At 39.8% G+C, this 26,264-nt stretch overlaps 1 protein-coding gene across 1 annotated transcript in view; it reads left to right on the plus strand.

Annotated features, from left to right (window-relative positions):
• The first annotated feature begins 271 nt into the window (after positions 1-271).
• Positions 272-26,264, plus strand: part of CDK5RAP2 (CDK5 regulatory subunit associated protein 2) — a 79,576-nt gene continuing 53,583 nt past the window's right edge. The window contains 16 exon segments of the mRNA XM_061352332.1: positions 272-350; positions 353-489; positions 491-555; positions 709-770; positions 2,796-2,863; positions 7,431-7,541; positions 8,821-8,897; positions 10,218-10,341; positions 12,432-12,583; positions 14,510-14,672; positions 16,183-16,236; positions 16,650-16,769; positions 17,351-17,443; positions 19,388-19,606; positions 24,987-25,157; positions 25,891-26,064. Coding sequence (XP_061208316.1) covers positions 287-350; positions 353-489; positions 491-555; positions 709-770; positions 2,796-2,863; positions 7,431-7,541; positions 8,821-8,897; positions 10,218-10,341; positions 12,432-12,583; positions 14,510-14,672; positions 16,183-16,236; positions 16,650-16,769; positions 17,351-17,443; positions 19,388-19,606; positions 24,987-25,157; positions 25,891-26,064 — 1,854 coding nt within the window. The 5' untranslated portion in view covers positions 272-286.

Genomic DNA, 26,264 nt, shown 5'->3' on the forward strand with positions numbered 1-26,264 from the left:
AGGCGGAGCTCTGGAACTGAAGGCAGCGGGGAGAGGCGGGGGCTACCCCATTGCTCAGCCCCATCCCATCGCCGCCTCCCACACGGACTCGACAGGCTTGCCCTCAACAAAGGTGGCAGCCACTGTGCTCTCCGTGACCACAGCGGCTTCTCGCCGCCTGTCTCCCTTTGAAAGCAAGATGGCGGCTGGCTGACATCGCCCTGGCTTCCCTCACTCAAGATGGCGCCCGACGCCTTTCTCCCCCGTTGCCCAGCTGGCAGTCTCCACCATACTGCCCTCAGCCAACATGGCGCCTACCCGCTCCACTTCAGCCACTGCCCTCACCAAACATGGCGGTTCCCCTTCAGTTTCTATATGCCCGCTTCCTACGCTCATCCGCGGTGGCTTCAGCGGCTTCACTTCCGTTGACGCAAAGATGGCGGAAGCGATTGCGCGTGTTTGAATTCCAACGAAGCCGCCAAAGCCGCGTACAAAGGAGCCGGAGCTGTGGCTGTCCGGGTGGATGGACTCACTGCCGGGGGACGACCTGACGCTGCCGGTGGAGCTTTAGGGCAGGTAGGCGGGCGGGGGGCGCTGAGGCGCCTGGCCCGTTGCTCCTGCATCCCGCCGGTGCATATGGTGGGGCTGGGCCCGCCGGTTCCGAGCGGGGGTCGAGGGGAAGGGACCCCCGCAGCGCTTGTCCTCAGCGGTGTTCTCCTCCTTCTTCAGCGTGTCCCAGCTGCCGGACGTCTCCCGCATGGATCCCCAGCGCGATCTGGCCGGCGGCGACGGTAAGGATGGGGGCCGGGCGGTGCGGGAGGCGGCGGTGAGGTACTCACGGCACCCGAGGAGGAGTCTGCCCGGCTCTGCAAGGGGCTCGGTGCTCCTCTGGGTCTGGGAATTGCCCTCATGCAAGAGGGTTGGAGGAGCTCTGCTCTGGAGCCAGGCTGAGAGAGCTGGGCTGGGTCAGCCTGGAGAAGAGAAGGCTCCTGAAGGGGAGACCTTAGAGCAGCTCCGGAGCCTAAAGGGGCTGCAGGAAAGCTGGAGAGGGGCTTGGGACAAGGGCGTGTAGGGACAGGCCAAGGGGAATGGCTTGAACCTGCCAGAGGGGAGACTGAGCTGAGCTCTTAGGCAGAAGCTCTTCCCTGTGAGGGTGCTGAGGCGCTGGCACAGGGTGCCCAGAGAAGCTGTGGCTGCCCCATCCCTGGCAGTGCTCAAGGCCAGGTTGGACACAGTGGCTTGGAGCAAGCTGCTCCAGTGGAAGGTGCCCATGGGTTGGAGCTGAATGAGCTTTGAGGTTCCTTCCAACAGAAACCATTTTGTGATCTATGAAAAAAGTCAGTAAATGCCTTCAAGTGATGCAGCTTTTTGTCAGTTAGGTCTTTTTAAGGCTATAAACCACCAGCAACTGCTGCAATTACCACTGTCTGCTCTGTTGCCTGTGGTCATGATGGCTCTTAGTCTTACATAAGATGATCAGTGGTTTTGTGAAGCGTGTACTTAAAACACTTACAGTATCCAGCAAGGCAGTACTATTCTTTCATGTTGTGCTTAGTTTTAGGGAAGTTGGATGCTGTGTGTCGTTAGGTTTTCCAGCTCAGCTCTTCAGAGTTACTTCCTGCCTGAAGTAGCCTGCTCTAGACTCAGTATCTTTGCTTTTATCTATTCACATATTCAGAATCCTCCTTCTGTTGAACAGAAGCTTCAATTCAGTACAGTTTTGTATATGAGAGCCATGTAACTATGTTCATCTTCAGGTGTGGGAGGCTTGCTTGAAGCTCTTTAAAGCTGGATAGCTGCAAAGTACTGCTCTGAAGCCTTCTAGCTGTGGTGTTAACTGTTCTGTGTTCCGTTAGGTACATTTGAGGTGTATGGTTTTGATTTCTCTTTACACACGTGTGTCCAGCAACATAACTTGGCTGAATTCATTGTGTAGATGAAGTACGTAACTGAAAGTAAGACTTTATGGTTTACCATGAAGATCTGTTTGCTCACGAAAGGAAACACATGTAAGAAACATACCCATGCTGCAAAAGAACTTTATTGTATTCAGCCTGTGCTCTAGGAAAGCTGTCTGTGAAATTGCTTAGAAAATGTCATCACTGTTATTGGGGTGATTTTCAAAGTCGCACTACCTTACAGAGCAATTTGGGGACTGTTTTGAATGAAGTGTTTTCTTGTGGTTAGTATGAGAATGAGTCCTCAGCTACCTCTTCTCTACATTGAAGACAAGCATTTTATACAGTCTCAGTATTCCCATTAAAAGCTTGCTCTCACGCTTTTGAGTGGAAGCAAGTCCAATGTAACAGAATGTGTGCAAAAGGAAGCTTTAAGTTCATGTAAATTATGCTTTAGAAACTTACATATTGGTCATTTCCTATGTCCATGGTTTCCCATATCTAAGGTGGAGTACTGTCCTCTTACCAGTAAGGTACTGAGGTTTTAACTGCTTTCTAATGGTTTAATAGGACTTAATTCTAATATGGGACTCCTCTAGTTGCTCTGAGGACTTAGTATTGAAAATGCACCTCACAGAGCTTGATTTCAGTGCACATTTTGGTTTAAATGGCTCAATTTGGAACTTGGGAGCTTAAGTGGTAGAGAACTTGCTGTGATCAGAAAGAAATCTAGGTACTAACTAGTTAGTAGCACTAACATTTAATGTGAACAAGGGACAAGAAAAACGCCTCCTTCACTTCCCCAAAGGTGTTGTACTTTCACTATGTTGAGATTAGCTAGGCCTTTGCTGTTTCCAGCTTGCAGCCCAGCTTAGAGATTCTGCTGTCTGAACTTTTTCTGTCTTCTTAAATATCTAGGGCTGCCAGATGTGGCAGAAGACACAGTCTCACCAACCAGAGCTCGGACCATGAAGGACTATGAAAATGTAAGCAGACTTCTACTATAAGACTCGGTGATATATTTATGGCCAAGATGTATGTAACATGCTGGCTCAAGTGTTGACTCCCTGGGTCAGGCTTGTTCGTCTGTTAGACGTGTGACTGGCTGGCTGTGCTTTGAACCTCTGTTTCTGAAGTATTGCTTTTGAGAACAGAGGGAAAAACGTGTTGCTGAGACCAGCCAACTGCTGCTCTGAAGTTGTGAAACAGAATTGGCACCCTCTGCTTGAAAATTCATGCAATCACCAGAAACATAAGAACTTGGCTTGCAAGTCTGCAATTGATGTATTTCAAGGGATCGTCAAGCCTGTTTTCATTTGGGCTAGTAGAGGAGTTGTGGGTTTAATTCATTGACTGTGTGTAATACTTTTAAACTATGTAATTATGTATGATTCTGCTTGGAATACTTTCGTTATAAAGGTCTGGAATTGTGATAATTCTGTAGATAAAACTGGGTTTTGCCCTTGCTAAAATCCAAAGGAAAACGTCAGATTTTTAAAACCACGTATGAATTGTATTGGTTATTTAAACTGGATAAGCCAATCTTTTATAGCTGCTGAATGCTGCTTTGATTGGGGTATAACTGCATTCAGCTTTAAATTGCTTAACTCAAGTTCTTATGGCTGCGTGAAGAAACTGTAGAGGGGAAGGCAATCAAAATGCTGAGATGAGTGCTACAGATAAAGGCTGTGGCTTGCTATCTTTAGGATGTGTCGAGTGTCTGCAGTTTTTAGTGTGCTTCTGCAGCTGCTGCTACCTTTTGTAGCATTGTTCTGTTTGAAATGAGTGCTTCTTCTAAACTCTTGAAAGTTTCTGGTGGCCTTATGTCCCTCTAAGGCAGAAGCTTTGCTCTTTGGTCAGGATTGAATGCTTGTTTTGAAATGCCTTGGTCTGTGTCTGTTTCACTTCCTCTTTTGTTTTTATGTATTGGAAGACTCTTGCCTTGGCATTAGTATGTGCTTAAAATCTCTTACTGTGATGTGTGCCCAAGACTTCAGTCTAGCATATACATTCTGCAAGGGGTTTATTATCTGCAGTGCTCGTTTGCACGAGGGAAGGTGTTATAGCAGGGAGGAAAAAGTCTGTTGTTTGTTCCATGTGATGTAGAGGAGAAAGGGTGTCCTCACTTGTCTCTGGGTTCCTCGTGTGTACAGACCCCTTATGTTAAACTGAGCTGTTAAACTTCTCATGGGCTTTTATGGGTGCCAACAGTATAACAAAGCTCAAAAGTTCATTCAAGTAAGGGAAGAAGAACCCATTAAGCACTATTAAACACAGCGATATTTCCCGTGGTTTTGAGTCGAAGATTTCTGGTGGCAGAAAAGCTGAACTTGAAAAAGGGAGCATTGACCATCCTTGTCTTTTTAACTATTTACTAAGCATTCAGCTGCAGCTGTGTTTAGATGTGCTTTTGGATTGACTGTTCTTATCTCACTTTAAACCAAATCTAAACTAGTAGGTAAAGCTCGTGATATCTCCTGCCAGGAGGTGGTTTGTGTGTGTGTATACATATTTATATTACTGCATCAATTTGCTGATCTTTGAGGCTATGTGATTTATACAAGGTATGAGAAGGAGGTAATGAAAGGAGTGGGCTCCTTTGCAGCTCAGAGAACAAGATGGGTATACTGAGCCTTGAATGGGCTAAAGGGTGGATCTGTGTAGAAAAGGTCCTTTTATGTTTATAAAAGGATTATATATGGACCATCTCCGTATCCTGGAGATGCTGCTGATCTAGGTGATGTCAGAGGTGTAGATTTTGTTAGTATTTGGAGTCTGTCCCACTTTCTTACCATATGGGGGGAACCACCTTGTAATAGAATATGTGAATACGTGGGTAAAGTGAAAGACATCTGTAACTGAGGGCCTTGTTATTCCTAGATGTTAATGAGTAGAAAGGACAATTAGTACCAAGTTAGGGAACTATGTCATAGTATATGTGTGTTCATTTCTTGCTTCCCCAAACCCACTTTCAGTTTTGCTGTCTTGTTAAAATGGCCTCTGCTAGCAAAACCTGTGTTGTGCTGTGAAGCCACAGCCTCTGCTGACAGATGCTGTTTGGCATAAAAGTGGCTTTATGAACTTGAAAAGGAGCTAAACCAAGCTAGGCAAGTGATGTTTGCTACCGTGCTGTCTAGAGTATTCTGTGTAGAGTGTATTGCTTTGTTCTGGTTTTCTTTTTGGGAACAGTCTGTTGTTTCTCTTCTTTCATTCCTTTGTTAAATACAGAAATCAAAACGCAGAAAGGGATTAAGACTGAGTCTTTAAATGCTTAAGTTGAGATGATTGCCATTAAAATCCTTTTGCAGTGTGAAGTTGCTCACATTTTATATGTTGTCTTTTATTAAGCTATAACTTTTTAATTGTAGCCTGCCTGAATTAACTTTCCTCTGAGCAACTGAATGTCACAGACAACATTTGTTTCACTGCTTGGTTTATGATTGTGTAGTCTGTTTTGTTTGCCTGTTGAAAACAGTACCCTTAAGCTCTTTGATTTAATTCTATTGCCACTGAAATACATGTGAGCAGAATTAAGATATACGGAGTTCTTTTGAAATTGTTTCTTCCTTTCTGACTCAGACTGGGTTGTATGAGTGAATTCTAACAAGGAGTTCAACTAATACAGTTTCAGAGCATCTTTGGACTGTTTCTGAATGAACAAACAGGGACTATCTATTAGGAATAACCTACTGAGAGCATAGAAAACCTAAAACCAACAGCCCCAAACCAAATGCTGTAAGGTCTGCTCTCATGAGTTGAACAAAGAGCTGAGCTTGCCAGCAAGACATGTAAAATCTAGCACAGTTCTGCAGCCTTGCTTTAGAAGGTCTCTCATGTCTTTCCTTACTCTGAATAAGGATTTTAGTTCTGAGCAGTATTCTGCATTGGGCTCAGTCACTTGAATTCAAGTACAAAGTTGCATTGTTTTCATGCTTACATCCATTCGAATGTTCTGAAAGATTCATTCCAGTTACTCAAGATGCCTCATTATACTCCTGAGGTACCATGCTTTAAGCAGTTACAATGTGCATAGTTCAAGTTTGTCCACTACTGTTTGTGATCATCCAGTTGGAATTGTAGGGAAACAAGGGTCAAGTTAACTTATATGTATTGCCACTAAAGACAGGCTTCTTCAGGATGTGTGCATGGGCCATAGAGTTGATGTTGTCAAGGGTATTTTCAAAGCCTTGGATGATACTTACCAGTGTGAATAATGCTGAGGCACATCGCTGGGCAGATGACTGAACTGCAGAATTGTCTGCAGATACAGGTTCTGCAGTTAGAAAAGATCATTTTAGGTTTCACAAGCCAAATATTTGAAGAATTGTATTGCTAATAATTCTTACAAATGGTACAATGCTGTTCTGGGAGAGCCTACATAAATATTTGATTAGTAGCTCTGTAACGTATTAGATTTCCTTTTGCTGAAAGCATCTGGCAGGGGACACAGGGCTTATTTGAATGAATGTTTTATGCTCAGTTCCTTAAAAGAAATTTAGAGGGAGACTCCTTTCTTTAATGAAACCATCAACTATGTTACTGCTCCTACTAGGAAGGGTAAAAACCATAACCAAAGAATTGCACTATGAAATATGTGATGGGATAAAGGTTTTATTGGTGTGCGATTGGGCACACGTGCTTTGTGTGCCTGTGGCTTTTCTTCCTGTGAGTAGGCTGCCAGCCCATGCTTTTGCCAAGAAAATGCTTCAACACGATATCTTGTTTTGTTCAAGTTCTTTCTTATGAAAGAAAGAGCTACTTCATATTTTTAGATTTAAACCCCTCCAAACTCTTGGATTCTTTTTGTGTAAAGTCAGACAATGTTTTAGTACTTAAGGAACGTTCTAAAAAGCATTGTCTGCACAACAGCATGTATTATATATGTTTAAACAATACCCTTTTATAATTATTTGCTTAATTGCTGGTGTCTCCGAGTTTTGCAGGGCTAAAACTAAACACAAGCTAAATGATAACGTCTTGCACAAATGTACAAATTCATGTGTGTACCAATGGGCCTCTGTATCTTAAAACCTAAAAGCAAAAAACAAACCCTAAAGCATTCTGAAGGGGTAGGCTGGGATTTGATGTTGTTCAGGTGAGGAATGGAAGTGGGATATGGTAGAAGGAAAAATGTGATGCATGCTGAAGATGTAGGAGATAGAAACCCATTGAAGGGCTTGGAGTGTTTGCAGCTCCCTGGTGGTGCTATCTTGGTGGGAAGGATATTTCATTTTCATTTGGATGTCATATGCTGGTATTAACACCTTCACAATTTGAATATATATATATGTGTGTATCAACCACACATAAGTATATGTTTAGTTGTATGCAGTGTAGATAAGGCCCTCAGTGACATGGTTTAGTAGTGGATTTGGCAGTCCTGGGGTAATGGTTGGACTTGATCTTAAGAGTCTTTCCAACTTAGTTGATTCTATGATTGTACGAATTCCGATCTTGCAATGTGGAGAGCAACCCTAAATGGTAGTAGTCTTCACTGTTTAGCTTACTTGGTTTGAAACACATGCCATAATGTTCTCCTTTCTTATTTCACAGCAAATCACTGATCTGAAAAAAGAGAACTTCAACCTGAAGCTTCGTATATACTTTCTGGAGGAACGAATGCAGCAGAAGTTTGATGGTCCCACTGAAGAAATATACAAAATTGTATGCATTTAGAAGAATTTAATAGGTTATCTTTCTGAAGAGTTTGTTTTCTCATAGCTTAATCCTTTCCAGTAATAACTAAATTGAAAGAACCAGTATAAGATGTGGAAAAATGAGTTTCAAATGCATGAGTGTCCATAGGTATGGGACAGACTAAGATGTTATGTTTCCACTGAATGGCTATCAATCTTTGGTAGCTGTACTACTCAAATCAGATACTGAATGGGAAATAGTAGCAGCAGCAGCACACTTGTGAGTTTGGTATGTAATTACTCTGCTTTCTACCATCCGGCAGTTCAGTTCACCCTCTATTCTTTCCTGGGTTTATCAGGTGTTGGTTCAGCTATTTGGAGATGGTTTAAAGCGAGTAGAAGTTGTATTAGGGTTGTGTATAGCTTCTAGTTTTATGGCTGTGAACTGAAAGAATGCATATTTGTACTGGATTCAGGAAATCTGTGTCAGTTTGTGGAAGAAACTGACCTCTATAAGTTTGAAGAAGTTCGAAGAGTCAAGTGGTATGTTTTGCATCCTCATTATTTCAGGCTTGCAGATGATAGGAAGCACCTTTGGTGGTGCCTGAGTTCTAGAAGAGAAAAAAATCATTTTGGTATTTCAGTAGCATGTTATTTATAACAGGTGCTTGCCTCAGATCCCTTTTCCATAATAGGATGGAAACTTAACTACTGCAACAAGCACCAAGAGACTTAAGTTATAAGTTGATGTTTAGCTAGGTCGTGGTTTCAACTGAATATTGCTGGTGGGTGTTCTGTCCTGGTCTTCTATGCTGGTATCTTGTAATGGTTAACCTACTGAAATGGTGTCTGTAAACCTGCAGTTGTTCTTTGTACAGTGTGTACTTATGTCCTGAGTTGTTTTATTGGGCTGTACCAAAGTAATTTTAAGATTATTAAATAACTCTGTAGTTGATACAATCAGGTTTTTAAAAGAATACAAAATATATCTTAGGTCAAAGAAAAAAACCTGCATTGAAAGCTTTAGTAACTCCCTGTGCTGATCTGCAGTACCGGTCATTATAGTAAAGTGTGTGTAGGGGATTTGTCTTGCTTTAATACAATGGTCCTAAATGCTTTCTGAGATCTCTGAAATCTTGAACCTTGCAAAATATGTCCTTTAAAGCTTAAATATCTCTAGGCTATTCTTAGCCCACTGATATGTTATATTTGCTGGTCCAAACAAAAAGTAATTGACACATTGCCAATAACTTTTGGGTAGGGTGACCTCTGAGCTCTCCCCAGACACCTTAATTCTTTTGTCCTAGAACATTGAGCTGAAAGTTGAGATTGAAAGTCTGAAGCGTGATCTGCAGGAGGGAGAGAAGCTGCTTATCAAAGCCTCGTAAGTTCCAGTGTGTTTCTTCATGTCTGTTACTTAGGATTTCCAAGATCTTGCTGCTGTTTTTTTCCCTAATGTTTTAGGAATATGAGGATCCCCAAAAGTAGTATTTTAAGGATACTTATCACGCAATTATTCATTGCTGAAATCACATGTGTGAATTCTTAAATGCACAATGATGTTAATTTACTTACACTGAGTGGAGTGACTTTGATCTCCTTCATTCTACTGTTTTTTTCAAGTACATAAATGACTCCCTAGTTGAGAATGGCTTAGCATACCTGTTGTAGAAGTCAAGTTAAGAGCTTAATAGTCTCAGCAGGTGAAGAGGTGGAGGTTATTTTAACAGCACTGGATTGAGAAGACACAAAACGGTTCTAAGAAAGGCTTAGGAAACAGTTCAGAGCTAATCTAGAATGGGTCTTGTGGGTTTTAATGATATCAATGTGAATACACCTCGAATTCCTGCCTTTCTGTTAGAACCTCTTTTCTAAATAAATATTATTTATTTAAAAATTATAATGCTACATTGTTTTACAGCATGGGCAGGGTGGAATATGCTTTGAAGAGGGAATGGATAAGTAGGGCTGACAATAGCCTGTTAAACTGCTTCTTTCTAGATGTCATGTTCAAAACTAACCTGGACTGGCAGTGACTGATGGCTGCTGACTGCTACACAAGCTCAGTTTCAGCTGATTCTCGTTGTGTGGCCTAATACATATGGCAATGAGTTGTTACCAGTTTGCCTTTTTTTTCACAGAGGAGCCTAATTTCGAGTAGATCCTGAGGACCAGATTAGTTTTTGTTTGGTCTCTTCAGGTAACTGTTAAAGGCTGTTGCTGGGCTTTGAATGGAACCTTGCACAAGTTCAGAAAGTTTAGGGAGAAGTCATAACCAAGTGGTCATCCTTTGTTTAGTAAGGAAGCACTAGCTGTTGTGTTCCTTCAAGGTATTAACAGTTACTGAGAAGGCAGTTGGAGAGATCTCGGCAGCTGTATAACTTGACTTTATTCCACTGCTGCATTCAATAGAAAATACATCTCTACCAAAGCCTTGATACTGTATTTGGAAGCTTAAAATATGAAGGAATCATTACAGCTTACATGAATGATGAAAAGTGATTGGTTATCCGCTGTGCCAAGGCTTGTATGTGGAACTCATTGCTATATAGGGTGTAGATGTTTGTATTTAACCTTAAAGTGACAAGGAGGTACAGATGAAGTGGTAGATGCTTGCTCGTGTGTAATCTACTATCCAGTCTCACTTTAAATGTCTTCCACTTTGTTATGTAATGAGCTTTCTATCTATATTATGACCTTTCAGTAAGGCAGTTGAAAGCTTGGCCCAGGGTGGTGATGCTGAAATGCAGCGTGTAAAAGAAGAGGCACAAAAGAAGGTGCAAGAAATGGAAGAAATCCTGACTAGCAGAATAAACTTGCTGCAAAAGGTGGGTAACTGAAATGGAAGGAGCAGTTAGGAATCAGTACTGCCTTGGTGCTGTTGACTGAGATTACATAGTGTCATCTACCTGTATTTTCAGCTTTCCTGGAAAAATAGCCTCTCCATAGAATGACTGTTTTTGCCTAGAGGTTATAGAATGCCTGTTCTTTCTAGACGCTTTCTATATCTCCACTCTTGCTTGTTCATTATAGGCTGAGAGCCCACCTACTTATGGCAGCTTCTGGGTAGGTGAACCAGTGAGTGCTTCCCTCTGTTCTGCCTCTTGCATTCTGTTGTTAGATGGACCTTTATGCCAAATATTGTTGGCTTCTGCTGCTACTATATCTTTTTGCATAACATTCTCCTGTTCCAGAGGGTTATTCTTAACAATGGCTTTTTGAATTCCTTGCTCTCTGTGGTTGAGACAGTTTATTCCTCTATTTATTCTCAAGACATTGCTTAAATTGCCTCTTTACAGGGGAATTGCTTCGTGTTTCCTCCTCTTGTAGTGTAAAGCCAAAACCCCCAAATTTCTTTGCATGAATAACCTGCTTCCTTAGAAGGAAGAAGTTCAATTTCTTGTAAAGAACAAATGTGATACTGAGTGGTCTGTGCTGGAAATGTTTGTGTCGAGTTCTAGAAATACATAAACTCACGGTTGTTTTGCATCATTGTCTGTGTACACTTCACTGGACGTGTGGGATTTTATAGCTGTGTTTGTGAGAGGGATAGAGGTCTGCTGCTCTTCCTGGAAGTAAACAGAAATAGCACAAATGGATGTATGTCAATATATGCTTTCCCTTCCTAAAGAATGAATTAGACATGGAAGGTATTAGTAGTGGTCTCCTGATCGTATTTTTCTATCAGGAATTAGCAGTATTCAGAAAGAAGGGAGCTCCTGCAGACAGGAGAAGGGGGGAATCTCCACGACCTTTCTTTAGTGGAATGGGGATTTCTCAAGACATTCTTCATGATATTGCATTGGTAGAGAAGTTCCTAAATCACTTACTCTGTACTAAACCAGACAGTCAGACTGGTGTTTTCCAGATCTGCCAAGGTATAAGGCCAAATACTCTTAATTTCTTGGTGATACAGTGTTTTTTGTAGCCTGTGTTGGGCTCTGATATCAATTTCATTATGCTTCTCAATGTGAACACTGCAGAGTAGTTTTAGTCACTTGTTTATGTAGCAATATGTAGCATATAATGATACAGACCCAGGTAACATTAATAAAGGTTAACTTAATTCAGAGGTTTTGATTGAACGGTGAGTACTGACAGATCAGGTTTTCATTAAAGGGGTTGGGTGGTGAACTCTGGTGGTGAAGGACCTTTTCTTCAAGCTCCCCCAAAGAGATATGCTTTGTAGTATAGATATGAAATGGAGAGGGGAATTACTTGTTAGGCTACAAGGAGGCTTCTGTTTCATAGAAAACACAATTCAGTGAGCACAGTGGAGAAGCTTACAATGTCAAAATGAAGATCTGAAACAAATTTCATGTAAGAGAAGCGTGGGGTTATTTGGTGTTCCCCATGAGTTGGGTCACCTAGAGGAGGTTGACTGGAATCTCTGGGTATTATCTCCATTCTATTGCTGTTGAAGAGAAAAAGGTCAGGTTCAGACTTTATCAATTCTTGCAAAATATTATAAATGATGTTGGGAAGAGTTCCAATTAGCTACAGTGAGTTTGGGAATATTAATTTCATCTCTGATGTAATAAAAAAGCTCTTGTTTAACCTCTGTAAGTGTAGCTATTTATTATGATAGTGAGAAGACAGTGGGACAAAGCCGAATTATAATGGCTAAATCTAAAACCATAGCATAGGGGCACTTTTAATTCCAGTTCTGCTATCAGGGTATTTGTTTTATTTCTTTGAAACAAACTTCCCTTTTTCTGTGTATCTGGAAAATGTCTGCGTTTTCAAGATTAAACCATAAAGAGTTCAGAAGCATTCTCAAAGTGCTTGAACTACTTGGTAAAAGTTGCTAAATTAAACATGCCAACATATGTTTGGGAGAAGAAACTTAAATATGCGAAAGAAAATTGTGAACATTTTCTTCTTACAGGCATCAGGATTGTGTGTTTTTTAATTACAGGATCTTAAAGCTGCCCAAGAAGATGTGGAAAAAGCTGTTGCAATGACAGAGAAGGAGAAAGCTCTGAGAATAGCTGCTGAGCAGAAACTTGCTTCAATTATGAATGCCCCTGCGAAAGACGTGGATATGGTTACAGGAGCTGAGAAGGACAGGTCAGAACTCTTGCTGGTGCTGCTTCTGACTACTGGAATTCTTTGTTGTTCAAGTGCAAAGAGTCAACATGGATTTATAGGTTTTGATAGTTTGATCCTACCCTCAGATACATGAGTGAGTGTTACTGGCCATCTTATCTATTCTGCTATTAAATGAATAGCAACACAGCAACCAGTTTACATGGTGCATGATAGAAAAATCACCTTTAAAAGTTGCCTGAAAGTGTAAAACAATCAGTATGCATGTGACATGAGCATGTCCTACTTCAAAGCATCTTTGTAACTTTGACTTACCTCCTGCCTGCTGCTTTCTTGAACCACTACTGAATAGAACTTGACTCTACCATTTGTATTCACTTACTGCTTTTGTGGTGCTTATGAACTCTGCAGTCCCAGGGATGTGTATGTTGAGGCTAGTAAGCCTAATGGGGAGAGAAACAGTGTGTTTGAGCTGTTTTGATTGTGCTTTGCAAAGCATTGGCTTGGCTTTGTTTGGCAGGTAGTGGCAAAGGTGTGCGAGTTGTTCCTTAACTTGAAATGGGGAAAAATGTATCAAATAAAATCTCAATCCTTTGGAGGGTTTTTCTTTTTTAGGTATGTAGGGTAAAATATACTCCTGGCAAGCCTCCCAATAAAGCTGGATTGGTTTGGGGATATGAGCCCTGAATGGAGATCAAAAGATTGCTATGATTCCTTATATGTTAGAGTATCCTTTCCTATCTGTGACTGAGCCCTGCAGGTAGCTGCTCTGTGAGTCACTGCATAATTGGTCTACCCAATTGTGGTGGCCTGAGGCTTTCATTTTGTAGGCTTTATGTTATGGTAGCACCAAAGCAAGGTTTGCAGTGTGTTCCAGACAGTTCTTCCAAAAGCATAGAGATTGAAAACTGCCAATCTGAAATCTGTTGTGGCATAAAATTATGAATCTGTTCTAATAAGTTTTGATACTGCACCTTATGTGCCATGACTTAGTTATAACCTGGATCTCAAGTTATCTCCCTCCTTTCCCTGTCTTCCTCTTTCTATCTGTTAGTCATCTGTGTTGGGTACAGTTGCTCTCTGGAGAGACTTGAGCAGGGAAGGAGGTCTAAAGCCAGTCCCTTTCAGAGGCACTCTAGTTGACAGCTTGTGTGAAAATAGTATTTGAAGTGTGGAAGCAAATTGGCAGGATTGGAGTATAATGAAGGTTTTGTTTTAGTTTTGGTGGTTTTCTCCTCTCTTTAGCTTTCCCTCCATGATCCAGTGTTAGCAGGATCATCTATAGCATGCTGGTAGATCGGTGTAAGTATTCACAGGCCTAGAAAAACATAGTGCTAATGGAAGAAGAGAGCATTTGACTTCTTGAAGTGAATCAAATGTTAACATGCAGTGCTTTAAATTTGTCTGAGTAGCACATCTGGAATTCATATTGTATTAAAAAGATCCTTTCACCATTTATGCTACAATATACAAAGGGAATCACAGCTGGCATTTTATGCCAGAAAGTGTTGCCTTAATAACCCTGATATCTCTCAGGAAACATGAGCATTGCTGTGAAATGAGAACCAGCTTAGGTACAAATATACATGTAAATGAGTACTTGGGGGATACTCAGTGATGACATGAAAAGATATGGTGGTGTATGAAATGGAATAGATTGGTAAGCTTTTTGTGTATGCTCTAAAGGACGATGTAACTAAAATGTTGAAGCTTAAGTGTTGACATTTGAAAAGAAGAATGAGCACTTTGCAGGGGCTCAACACTGTTTGTTGCTTGTTGTAAAGTTACTTCACCTTTGTTGGTTTCTCTGGAGGGAAAAGAGGTTGTGAAAGTCCTCCCCAGAGTTTCACAAGTGTTGTCTGGAGCCTTCACCTAGGGAAGTTGTCTGCAAGATTTACTACAATGGTGGTACATGATGCAAGATTAATATTGATTTTGTAATTTCAGACTTATAGAGGAACTGAATCTGTCACTGAGAAGTAAAGAAGCTTTAATTCAACGCCTGGAAGAGGAAAAGGCTCAGAGTGGATCTTATGATGGGAACTTATCAGCAGAAAAGATCAGAGAACTTACCAATGCTTTGAGGCATGAAAAAGATAGTGAGATAGAGGTGAGGAAACTGACTGAACAGTTCTATGTGTTAAATCTCATGTGGTGGACGATTTTAAAGGCTTTGTGCATGTCAGTATATGAGTAACTTAAGCCAGTCTTTTAAAATATTCTTCTCCATGGTTGTTCCCTCCCTGTCTCCCTTCTCTGTTCTGTAACATTCACTGGTGAGATTGTGTTTTACTGGTCAACATTCATCCTTATTACCCATGCTTACCATTCATTCAGTGAGAGGTCCTGTTTCCCCTTGACTTTGTGCCTGTTATAGATACTGTGCAATTTCTTTACAGAAGTATATATTAAAAAAGAAAAATGCTAGATGTTAATCTATCCCTCAATAGATGCCACAGCTGCTAAAGAAGTTAAGAATGTGACTTGGGATTTAAGTGTTGGGAAGTATCTCTACTGTTATGGTCTGGAGAAAAAGCTGTGGTTAAGGGGGGTAGGCCTAAAAACCCTTCATGAAATAAAGGGGAAGTCTAATCTTTCATTTAGAAAAGGTGCTGTTAGCCTTCTATTTCACTTGGCTCTTAAATAGGAAGACAGATATCCTGAAAGCTGACATGTAGATAGAGCTTTTAAGGCTTGTTGTCTCTCTTTGTTTTCCTCCAATGGTTATTCAAGCAGTAAATTAAAGCTGGCAGAATTAAGAAAGCAATCATGGAGGCTTCTGGTGCTTCTGAGAAGTTTTACTGCCTTTGGTTTTAGAAGTTAATATTGATCAGTACCTGCAGACCTTTGATTTCTGTCAGGAATAGACAAGAGAACCTTGTATGATTGGACCAATGAGTAGAATTAGAAGTTTTGGGTGGTCTTGCAATTAAATCAGTATTCACAGGAAAAATCTGTATAATTATGCTGATTAAAATCTGCAATTAAATCAGTATATAGTAGGAAAAATTACCCTGAGTTCCCCAGAGTATTTGTGTTTTCAGGTGAAAACAGGGTCACCTTTAAAACATTTATAGGAAGTGGACAGTGTTCACAAACCATGTAGGGAAAGCCCTCAGTAACATGGTATAGTAGTGGTGGTCTTGGCAGTCCTGAGGTAATGGTTGGACTTGATCTTATAGGTCTTTTCCAACCAAGCTGATTCTATGACTGACTATGTGATCATTTTGGGATGCAGTATTGGAGAAAAACCCATGATGAATCACTTCACACAACCCTGCTGTTTATAAATGTTTTTAAAAATCATATGTATTTTAAAAGCTATTTTAATAACTTACTATATTTAATATATTAATATTTTCATATTAAATATTAATATATTAAATAATTTAATATATTAGTTTAATTTAATAATTTAATATATGTAAACATATATACACATTTATATATGATTTAAAAAATCATATATAAATACATGTTCCTGCCAAAAGGCATATACTAAGGTTCTTTGCTTTTCTTTTCCTCCCCAATGTTTTTAAGCTCATTTTGTCCAGTTTAATGTGTTACACTTGTGTTTAGACTAAATTTACTTGACTCTAACAACTGTTTTGTTCTTATAGGCTATTAGAATGGAGCTTAAGAATGAGAGAAACTCCTTTGAAAAGAAGATTCAGGTAAGTTCTGGTTTTAGTTGCTTCCTTGATCACTTACAGTACCTGTTGGGATCCCTTCTGTTATGCATTCATAGTTACAAAGAGGCCTTGATTCCAAAGGAAGCAAAGCAAAGTCTTCTGGTAAATTCTCTTATGTTAGGTGGCAGGAAGGCTCCCCTTGGTTTTGAAGCAATTCTTAATAAAGCTGATGGGTGCACTCACATATTGAAGCTGATACTCAAGGCCAGCCCATGAGATTAAGCTTCTACTGTATTCCAGGCACATCTTTAAGATGATGACTTGCATTTGGGATGATATTTAGTTAGTAATCTAAGTAATAAGATAGAAGAACTCTGAGAGAATGTACTTATTAATGTGCAGTTACAGTATCTCTTAGTGGGAAGTTAATGCAACTTTCACATAATCTAATTTAGTCCCTTCAAGAACAGCTACAAGAGAGAGAAAATGAGCTTGCTGTTGAAAAGAAGAATGGTTTGAAGAGGGATAAAACTATCCAAGGGCTAACTATTGCATTGAAAGTGAAGGAAAAAGAGGTATGGTAGTTATGATCTTGCTGAACTATTACTGGGAGAGGAATATGTGTGTTATGTGTGGGGCAGGGGTTGGCTGTGCCTCACTGTAACCGTTAGATGCTTCTGGTGGGTCCTTAATCACTGTTGTCATAGCTGTAAGCAGCTCTGTTTATTTAGAGTTTTGGGTCTTGGACTTGAGGAGAAAGGAAAAAGTACTTAAGATGAAAGATGCTTTCAGGTGCACATTGATTTTTATCAGCTCTGTGCACCACTTAAAAGGTAGGAGAAGTATTTTGTGGTGTTGAGTAAGTGGAGCTGTCATAAAGACACCTAAAATAGGAGAGGTCAGCTTCAGCTGGTATTCAGATTTTGTTGAAGCATGGGAAATACATAACCTGAGAGATGGGCAGTGAGTGAGTCCTGTATAAGAACCAGAACTTATTTAGACAAGATTTATTATGATGTATTGGGTGGCTTTGTTTTCTGAAGTGTTTGTTTAGTGTATTTGGATGAATGGGTAATGAGATGGGATAGCTATTACTGAATCACTGTCCCTTGGAAATAACTCTTTCTACATAGTATTCATTATACTTTATTTAAAGAATGAGGAGCTTGGATCTGAAATTGAAGTTCTAAATGCTTCACTGGCTAAGGCAAGAGAGGCCACTCACACAGCACATATGCAAAAATTCAAGGTAAGAAGCAAGCAGTTAATATGGTTTCCCTCATCCCTGCTCCTCCCTACTCTATAGTTCCCCGCAGCAAGTAGTGCTTTGTGTCTCTGAAAGCAGAGAAGTGGAAATGAGTTTAAGATGTCTGATTTCTCTCACTTTGAAGAGTTTTCCCAAATCAAATCATTTAGAATCACGGAATCGTTTGGGTTGGAAAGGATCTTAAGATCATCTAGTTCCAACCCTCCTGCCATGCGCAGGGACACCTCACATTAGAGCATGTCACCCAATACTCCATCCAACCTGGCCTTTACCACTGCCAGACATGGAGCATTCACAACTTCCTTGGGCAACCCATTCCAGTGCCTCACCACCCTCACAGGGAAGAACTTCTTCCTTATATCTACCCTGAACTTCCCCTATGTAAGTTTGAACCCATTTGAAGGGCAGAGTGTTAAAATTTATCTGTTTCTTGAGTTTCTTTTATAACAACTGAAAACCAAGGGAGAAATGTGCAAAACCAAAATGAGTTAAAAATAAAGGCACTGAGAGTTGTGGAGCTGAGATGGTATCAAGGTTGCTTTGTTGACCTAAGAATCTTTTGGGTTTTGTACCAAAAGTATGGTAACAACACATGCTTCAGGTTAGCAGAGTTGAACTGTCTATGAGGCACCTGTTTGGATTTATTTGTATAATAAATGTGAAACCACTATTTATAAAAGAGTGGAATGTTACTTGTGAAATGTGATTTAGTAATGCTTTCCTGTGTGTGTAGGAGAAGGGACTTTATGATGATAAATTATGCATTATAAAGGTCTTAAAATGTAAACTGGGGGAAAGCAAGAGTTTGACATTAAAGCAGACAACATAATGTCTCTTGTAATGGTTTCAAACTCATCTAAAACTAAGTCTGATAAAAGTATCTAATGCAGATTAGAGGCAGTGATGAATCTTCCATGATGATGTTTGTATATCCACTCTGAGCTCAGCAGGAATGGAAGAGGTTGATGTGCTTGTGTCTGGAATACACACAGCTAAAGCTTTTGTGACTGACTGCACTGTTTCTTGATGTCAGTCTAATGCAGTAGTGATCTTTAGTTTTCACAGAGCACCTGCATTTCTTCAAAAGCCATTTATTTCACTTAAGCCCAAATTTTAAGTGTGCCCTATATTGAAAAGCATATCCTGTTGCTTCTTCAGGACGTTTTGGCCTGGGTGTGAATCAGTAGCTAACGTTTGCTTTTTCATACCAATGGAAGTCCTGCTTTGAAGTATTTATCTAATTTTAACCCTTTTGTTTTAATGAAAACTTGATTATTTTTGAGAAGTTCTAGGTTTAAAAAGTGTGCATCTAATCCCTCCTGTCCACAGAATCCATATTGCATGGTGGGTGAAAGAGCAAGCCCTTCTCCTCATAACTCTGCTACTTAGCTACAAACGAGTTGAAGGCAGTTCTCTGTGAGTAGACCATGCTGCATAGCCCACTACTCCTATCATGTGTTGTGAACTTTGAGGCCAGTTCTAACAGTGTGTGATGGGGAAGAGCATAAATCACATGTTATTTCATATACAACAATATGCTTATGACTTGGTTACTCGTTGACTTAGTCTGGATTCAAACTGACACAAAGTTTATGTAATAAAAGCTTTGGGAGCCAGTAATAATAATACGATCTCACTTGCACTATGGACTCCTTTGCAGGTCAACCTTTGTCTAGTCCTTAGTTGTCTAAGGCTTTGTTATCCTGCACTGGATGCAACTGAAAGTTGTGTTCCATTGGTTGGGAAGATGCTCAGTGTAACCTTTTCCCTGTTGTGTGAGTAACTGTCACTCCACTGCATTTTTGCACCACAGTTTTGAAGCGCTGGAAAGAGATGTGTGAGAGTGGGTTTGGGCACAACAGGAGTGAAGACTTCCAGCCTCTACAAAATACCCTTATAGAACTTGGATGCTGCTTTATGTTTCAGGGTGCTGCAGATTATCAAGCTCTCTTGATGGAAAAAGAGACCCTCTTAGCAGAGCTGCGTTCAGAAAACCTTACAAAGGATGCTGAGAATCGTAAACTACAAAGGAGGATTAAAAGGACCGATCAAGAGCTCAATGATTTGAATTTAGAAAGAGAGAAAATGGAGAAGGAGCTGGATGAAGCACAACTACAGAAGAGCAGAAGTGACAAAACCATTAATGTTATTATCACTCTTTTCCTTTATTTCATAAAGTTTAAAAGTAGTTTAGCACTTTGAGCATGTCCTTCTCTAACAAATTGAGGGGTTTAATATAAGTAAATTTGAGAAATGCATTTCCCTAAAGTCAGTATTCAAAAGAATGGCCAAGAAGATTGCCTGGCACGTAGTCTGCATTGAAAAATATGTTAAATATCATTTTGATAAGCCTAGGTCCTCGAAAATATCATTAGCCTTTGGAAGCGCTAAATGGTTACTATTGGCTTCTGTCTGATGAGAGAATCTGAACGTGCACAGCAGTGTATATTGTATATTTCTGCTGTATTTCTCTTGTTACATATCTCTACAATATCTTTAATTACACTACTTCAATTAAACTGTAAGTTCTAATGCAGAAGAGGAACAAGTAGCGAATAGTTGCGACCATAAGCCAAACTTCGGCTTTTTTTGTTATCATAGCAGGGTCACTACAAAGGCTTTCATTTCAGAAGGCAATTTAATAATTTCTGCTTGTAAAATTCCCAAAGCAGAGGATTAGTTGATCACAATTTAACCTAAAAATGATGTGCTCTATCTGTTCATTAACTTTGCTTGCTTCATATTCCACGTAGGTTTTTTTTACCTTGCTGTAGGCATTTAGATAAGCGCTTCTGCTCCCAGCATCGAAGTGAATGATCAGGTTCCTTTTCTTCCTTTGAGAAAGAGTGCACTTTCTGCTGAGAGGTTGCCATAAAACTCACCTCTCTCTTCTTATCTCTTCATGTGTGTTTTTAACCAAAGCTTCCATTAGGGCAGCATTTCTCTAATGAGTGAGTCCTGCCTACGTGTAGAGTCTGGTCATCTTCAGTTAGGGATTAGTCTCCTGCTTTATTAAATTACATAAAAGATTAAATGAGCTTGTCTTGTTTCGGTTCAATTTTTAAATAAGGACCTTAATAAAGCAGATACGGGTGGAAATTGCTGTTCGTGCAATCTCACTTGAAACCAGTAGAGGGGACTCTTTACCTACAAACAAATTAGTTCCTCCTCCTGTCCCCAATTTAACTTGCATGTTCGGTTGATTGTCAACTGTGGTTAGGCTGCTGTCACAAAGTCTCTATCTTTGGTGTGCTTTGAAATTCCTTCGGGGTGTTGAGGTTAAGGAGAGAAAGAACAGATCGCTCCTGTCAGTAAAACAGCCACAAAGAACATGTTTTATTGATTTAAAGTATTTTATATGTCTGCGCTATTCAGAACTTTTTCTGTCTTTCAGGGGAATTAGGCTATAACTCTGTATAGCAAAGGCAGGAAAAATAGGGCTGAGTAGGGAGTTGCCAGGGGATTCAAAGTTACTTGTGTTACAGAAACCTATTTGCCTCCATTACGTCCAAGGTTTTCATGTAAATGACTAGTTCCTTGGGGAAAAGCATTCCTGCCAAAAGATGAGCAGTCTTATAAAAATTATATCCCTAACCTATTTCCTGTTCCTTGTAGAACAGCTGCTTCAATTTCAAGAGTTGCTGGTACATTTGGATACAGCACCATTGCCTGTGAAATGTTGCCCATTAAGTAGTAGCTATGTGGGAGGAAGAAAATATGCTGTGATATTTTGCTCTTTGACAAATAGAAAAGCACTTCAGTGATCGGTTGCAAACTTTTTATGAGACAGCCTTAAAAATTCAGTTCTATTTATACTCCAAAATACCTATTCATCAGTGTTTCTATTTTGTTAGAATAAAAGCAGCCTGAATGTGTGTAAACTGCAGAAAATGCCCTTGACATCTGTAATGAGCTGCTCTGTTGGCTCTTCATTCACTCACAGGGAAATTTTTAGTGACTTTTCAATACTGTAATTGGGATAACCCACTTTTTTGCATGTATCTATTAAAAAACCTTTAAAACTTGAGTTCCAGAAAAAGTTCTTCTTCCCTGTTGTAAACCCAGTTTGGTTGGAGATGATTTGGGTGTTACTGTCCTGGAATCGAAGAAGGTTGACCTAAGTTAAGACTGCTACATGCGAGCTTATCATACAAATCACAGACTGGGCCCAGTATCAGAACTGTCCTGGAGGGATGAGTGTAGATGTCCTTGGACAGCATCCCTGTCTCAGTATGGGTGCATGCACTGGCTTTTTACTAGGTCAACTTTAGAAGCAAACCCTCTTCCAGTTGTGTACTTGGCAGAAGCTGTTGTCAAGCATTGATTCAATTTATCCTCTTTGAAAACGGAAACTTTGGGCATATATATTCTTACATCTGATTGATGAGGATCAGACATAATCTCATCTTTAATGTTGCTTGTGTCCACCATGTTAGTGTCTTTGTAACAGAGACTCAGTGCTTCTTGATCAAAGAGTTTGTTCACATTTACATGAATAAACACTTCAAGTACCCATTCTCTCTCCAGGCCTAAGTGTAGACAATTAGAGTGTATTTACTAGGTATTCATATTTGATCAGTTGGTTGGGGAAATACAGAATAACTCATTAGGCAGAATTTATTATTTAGTCTTCCTGTCTGTAGTTAAGCCTGAGAGGGAGGTTTTGGAGCTTCACAACTCAATTATTCACCAAACTGTTTTCCATCTGACAAGGAGGGGGAGGCATCTGCTCTGGTCTTCTATATTAGAGTGTTTCACATTCATTTTCTTACTTCAACTATCATTAATCATAGAAAAGTCTCTTGGGGAAAAAGGTTGGCAGAGGGAATTGCAAAGTTTATGCTTTAAGAGCTGTAGCTACTATATTATCCTTGCAACTCAATGTATAGAAACCAATAGATATTCTCCCAGACAATTTGAGTGGTCAATGAGTTTGAGCAACCTGCTATAGTGATGGATAGTTTTGTGCTACAGAATTCCAGCTCATGCAAAGAAGATAATTTTCATTCTCAAGCCTTGCTTGTTTTGGGAAGGATTTAGGGAACTCTGGGGGCAGTAATAGTAGAGACAAAGTAGCTGCAAATTGAAAGTCTCTTGCAGGCTGTTTTACTTACTCCACAATTGTATGCCTTGTCAGTCTACCTCTTTCCATAAACCTAGCCATAACTTATTTTTTGCTGCTTTCAAGGCAGCGGCATGCTTTCTGTACCTGACAAGCATTGTACACCAAGATGACTGAGAGTAGATGATAGGGGGTGTACTACTGTTACTACAACAGCATCTTTTCTATCTATGCATGTCTATCATCATTCCTTCTTAAAGCTGTATATTGTTTTCATAATGAGAAGGCACAGAGTATTGGGCACTTGAACTTATAGCAGAGATCAAAAGTGTTCCTTTGAAGTTACCTAACATGTAATGTGTTCACTTAAAGCCTCTCAGTGATGTGATAGTATAAAAGCAATGTACAAATGGAAAGCCAAGGAGTGAACTTTGCAATGCAGTGACAATTGTAACACTGCAGCTGATCCTTTGCTTCCAATTAACATGTTCTATGTGAACAGGCTTAATGTGACCCCCTTGAAGAGCTCCGTACCTTGAAGCCAAACAACAGACCTTGCACTGTTTCCAAGAGAGCTCTGTCACATTCCAGGTTATAGGTAGTAGTTAGGAAGAAATAGAAACTTATTTGAGAGTTTATGTATATAGACAAACCTGGGATCTGATTCTGCAACTCTTCAGTTTTCTTAGTTAAGGAAGTGGTTCTTTTGATCCTGAAAAAAATTGACTTAATTAGTTTTCAGAACCGAAGGTCTAAGCTTAATCATTGCTTGAATAACATTCAAGGGTTTTTTTGGGGAGCTATTAGGGATTTTTTAGCTGAATCCTGGTAATGAAGCAAGTAAACCAAAGGCATTGTAAATGACGATTTGCATTTAATGTGCAAAATAAACAGAAGTAAAACACTGAGTAGTAAAATTGATGTTAAAGATTTGATGTGAACCTGCATGAAGCAAGGTAATTAAGCCAAGAAAAGGACATAAAGCAGTTTGTAAAGAGCTTGCAATTAAAGTGTCACTAGTACTATTTCTTTGTACTTAGAATGGGAAGCAGCTATTGCATTTGAGATCCCATGGGAGGTAAATGTAAAGTTGATAGGTGACTACCATATGTGCAAACTATTTAAAGGGCTTATGGTACTTCACAAATGGGCCCTCTTTGGGAATAAAAGGAAAACATTTATTTGAAGGTGTAGGCTGTGTTACCTGGTTCTATGGGTCTGAAGAGAAGGTTAGATGGGATAAAGTTTCCTCTAAGTTTTAATTGTTTAACTTCAAACAGCAGCTCCTTTGTTACAAGTTCCTACTTCTCTTTTTCTACACATGCAGTAAAATTCTCTGGATCTTCTTGGGGAATAAGAGCTTATACAATGAGGCTCTTAGTATATATGCAAGTGAGGCTAGCGTATATACAAGCTGTGCCTCCTTCAGCTGACAGGGTTGAAGATTCCAGCAAAACAGTTTGAAGTGACACAAATGGTGGTGGTGGGAGAGGAGATGAAACGAGAGAAGCCAGTTCTTAGGCAAGTGTAAGGAATAGGAGTTCTTTGCTGTTATTGCTTGGAACCCAAGGCTTTGTTAGGTGGTCAGGCTTTGAAACCCCATAGGTAACTACAGATGGCGGGTTTTCAAGTGAATGGGAACAGGATCTGCAGGAATGCAAAGGAGAAAGCTGTAACAGTGGTGTGCTTCCAGTGTGTTCCTGTGAACTAGGAGGTACTTCTTTCTGAATTGCAGTAGTCCTCATCGGTCTGTACAGATCTTAGTCCTCTGGACTTGCTACTGCACATGGTTATTGAAAGAGCTTGTTTCTGTCTTTTGGAGGCAAAATGGGCTTATGGGGAGCAAAGCTGTGGAGATGATGCAGTTAATCTTGGAGCTGCAGGAAGTAATTAACAGAGCCAGAATCGAGCTGCAGTTCTCTCCACAGCATCTAATCACAAATCTGACCTCAGTGGTCATTTGAAGTTTGTGCTCTTGCCAAAAAGAAAATGTTTTAACATTTGTGACCTTTTGTTTGATGCAAAAGGAACTGGTAATACAATGTTAGTGCAAGAATTTTCATGGTGTGATGAGAAAAAGAGCAAATGACAAACTGAATCACCCGTAACCAATTTTCTCCTATTTCTAGTAAGGCAGTAAATTGACTCAGAAGCGAGTGCTCATTCTGACAGTGGCAACATGTACGTGCATGATATTCCCGATAGCCTTGGAGCCCAGTCATTCTGTACCAAAAGCATTTAAACAATAGCAACCTGGAAGACAGCACTGACACCTCATCTAAAAGTTCTCTTTCATGCTGTGTTGATGCCAAGAGAAAGAGCCTGGATTAAATACCCTTTCCAAACTCTTAAGTGATAGGAGGAGTTTAAAGCAATGGAAAGTTCAACTAATAATATGGGTTGTTAGGCTTAAACTTTTAAAAGAGTTGATTTGCTGAATATTCAGTTTCGCTTGTTTTGTAGGATCTTAGAAATCAACTGGAGAAATTACACAGTGAAATGACTGAGAAAGAGCAAGCGCTCGAACATCATTACAATATTCTTTTGAGTGAAAGTAATCGGAAGCTGCAGAGCCAAGAACTAGTTATCAAGCAGCTAACAGACAGCATCAGTCAAAAGGATCTACTGCTTCAGGTAGGTAGGCTTGAAATGAAAAGTTGAAAGTTATAATTTGATTTCTGTATGAGAAATTAATACAAAATCACGTTTGTATTTGGTATTACTATTGATTTGGATGAAATTCCTTCACTTTCTATAACACTGTATTTGAAGAATAGAGATATAATTATAGTGTGTGGCATTCAAGAAGATTTCTTGTTAGGGTTTTATGAAGCGTGTGGACAGAGGAGGAAGAAAGCTTTACTAATACTTAGTAGAGTTTTCACTGTTGTGGTAAGATACTTTAAAAGCTCTGAAATGCCTTTGATTGTCAGTTTATTGTGCAGAAACTGGGAGTTGAGGAATAGGTAGAGATACTGAAATATTTAATCTTCTTTTTTTTGGAGCCTATTCACAATGACATATAGGAAGGAGCTGCCTGAATGTTAATGGACCCCTGCTCAGAGTTTCTTGTAGCTAGAGATGTAACCCTGGAAAGTTCTGATGGTATTCAACCAGCAATGCAAAGAGTAATAGTTGAGGTTGCTCTCAACTTGATTTGGAGACCAAGGTACATGCCTTGGGTTTTAATACTTGAAAGATTGGATTGCTGGAGAAAGTTGGATCTTTTCTTGCTTCTGTTATGTTAAATTGAGTTCTTCCTTTGTGTGGTAAAAAACACGTGCCTGATCATTCTTAAATTTTGCTTGTTTGCCTATTTTGCAATATAAAACTAGAGTAAAACTGTCTGGTTGTTTTCTTTTGTTAGAAACTTGATGGAACAGTTAAAGAAAAGGATGTGGAATTGCAGGAGCTCCTGACTAAGTACAAGAACCTTCTGAGAGCCAACGAAGAACTTGAACTGAAAAATGAGGGCTTAGTAAAGGAAAAATGTGCTGCACAGTCTCAACAGTCAATCATCAAGATAGTCAGAGAGTTGGAGGTCAGTTTTTTCATAACTGATAATTTGCAGATAAAGACCTTGACTTCAAAGTGAAGAGAATTTGAACTTCAGATTTGAAAGTGTGAACTCACGTACATTGTAATTCACTGCTGTAAGGGGCTGGTTTTCCTTCATATCAGTACCATATCCAAATGTTCTGTATTACTATAAAGATAGCGATGGTTTTATTACCAGTTGCT

Source organism: Neopsephotus bourkii, unplaced genomic scaffold (genome assembly GCF_033783945.1).
Source record: "Neopsephotus bourkii isolate Nb327-2 ecotype Australia unplaced genomic scaffold, CSIRO-AGI_Nbou_v1 NB_659, whole genome shotgun sequence".
Lineage (NCBI taxonomy): Eukaryota > Metazoa > Chordata > Aves > Psittaciformes > Psittacidae > Neopsephotus > Neopsephotus bourkii.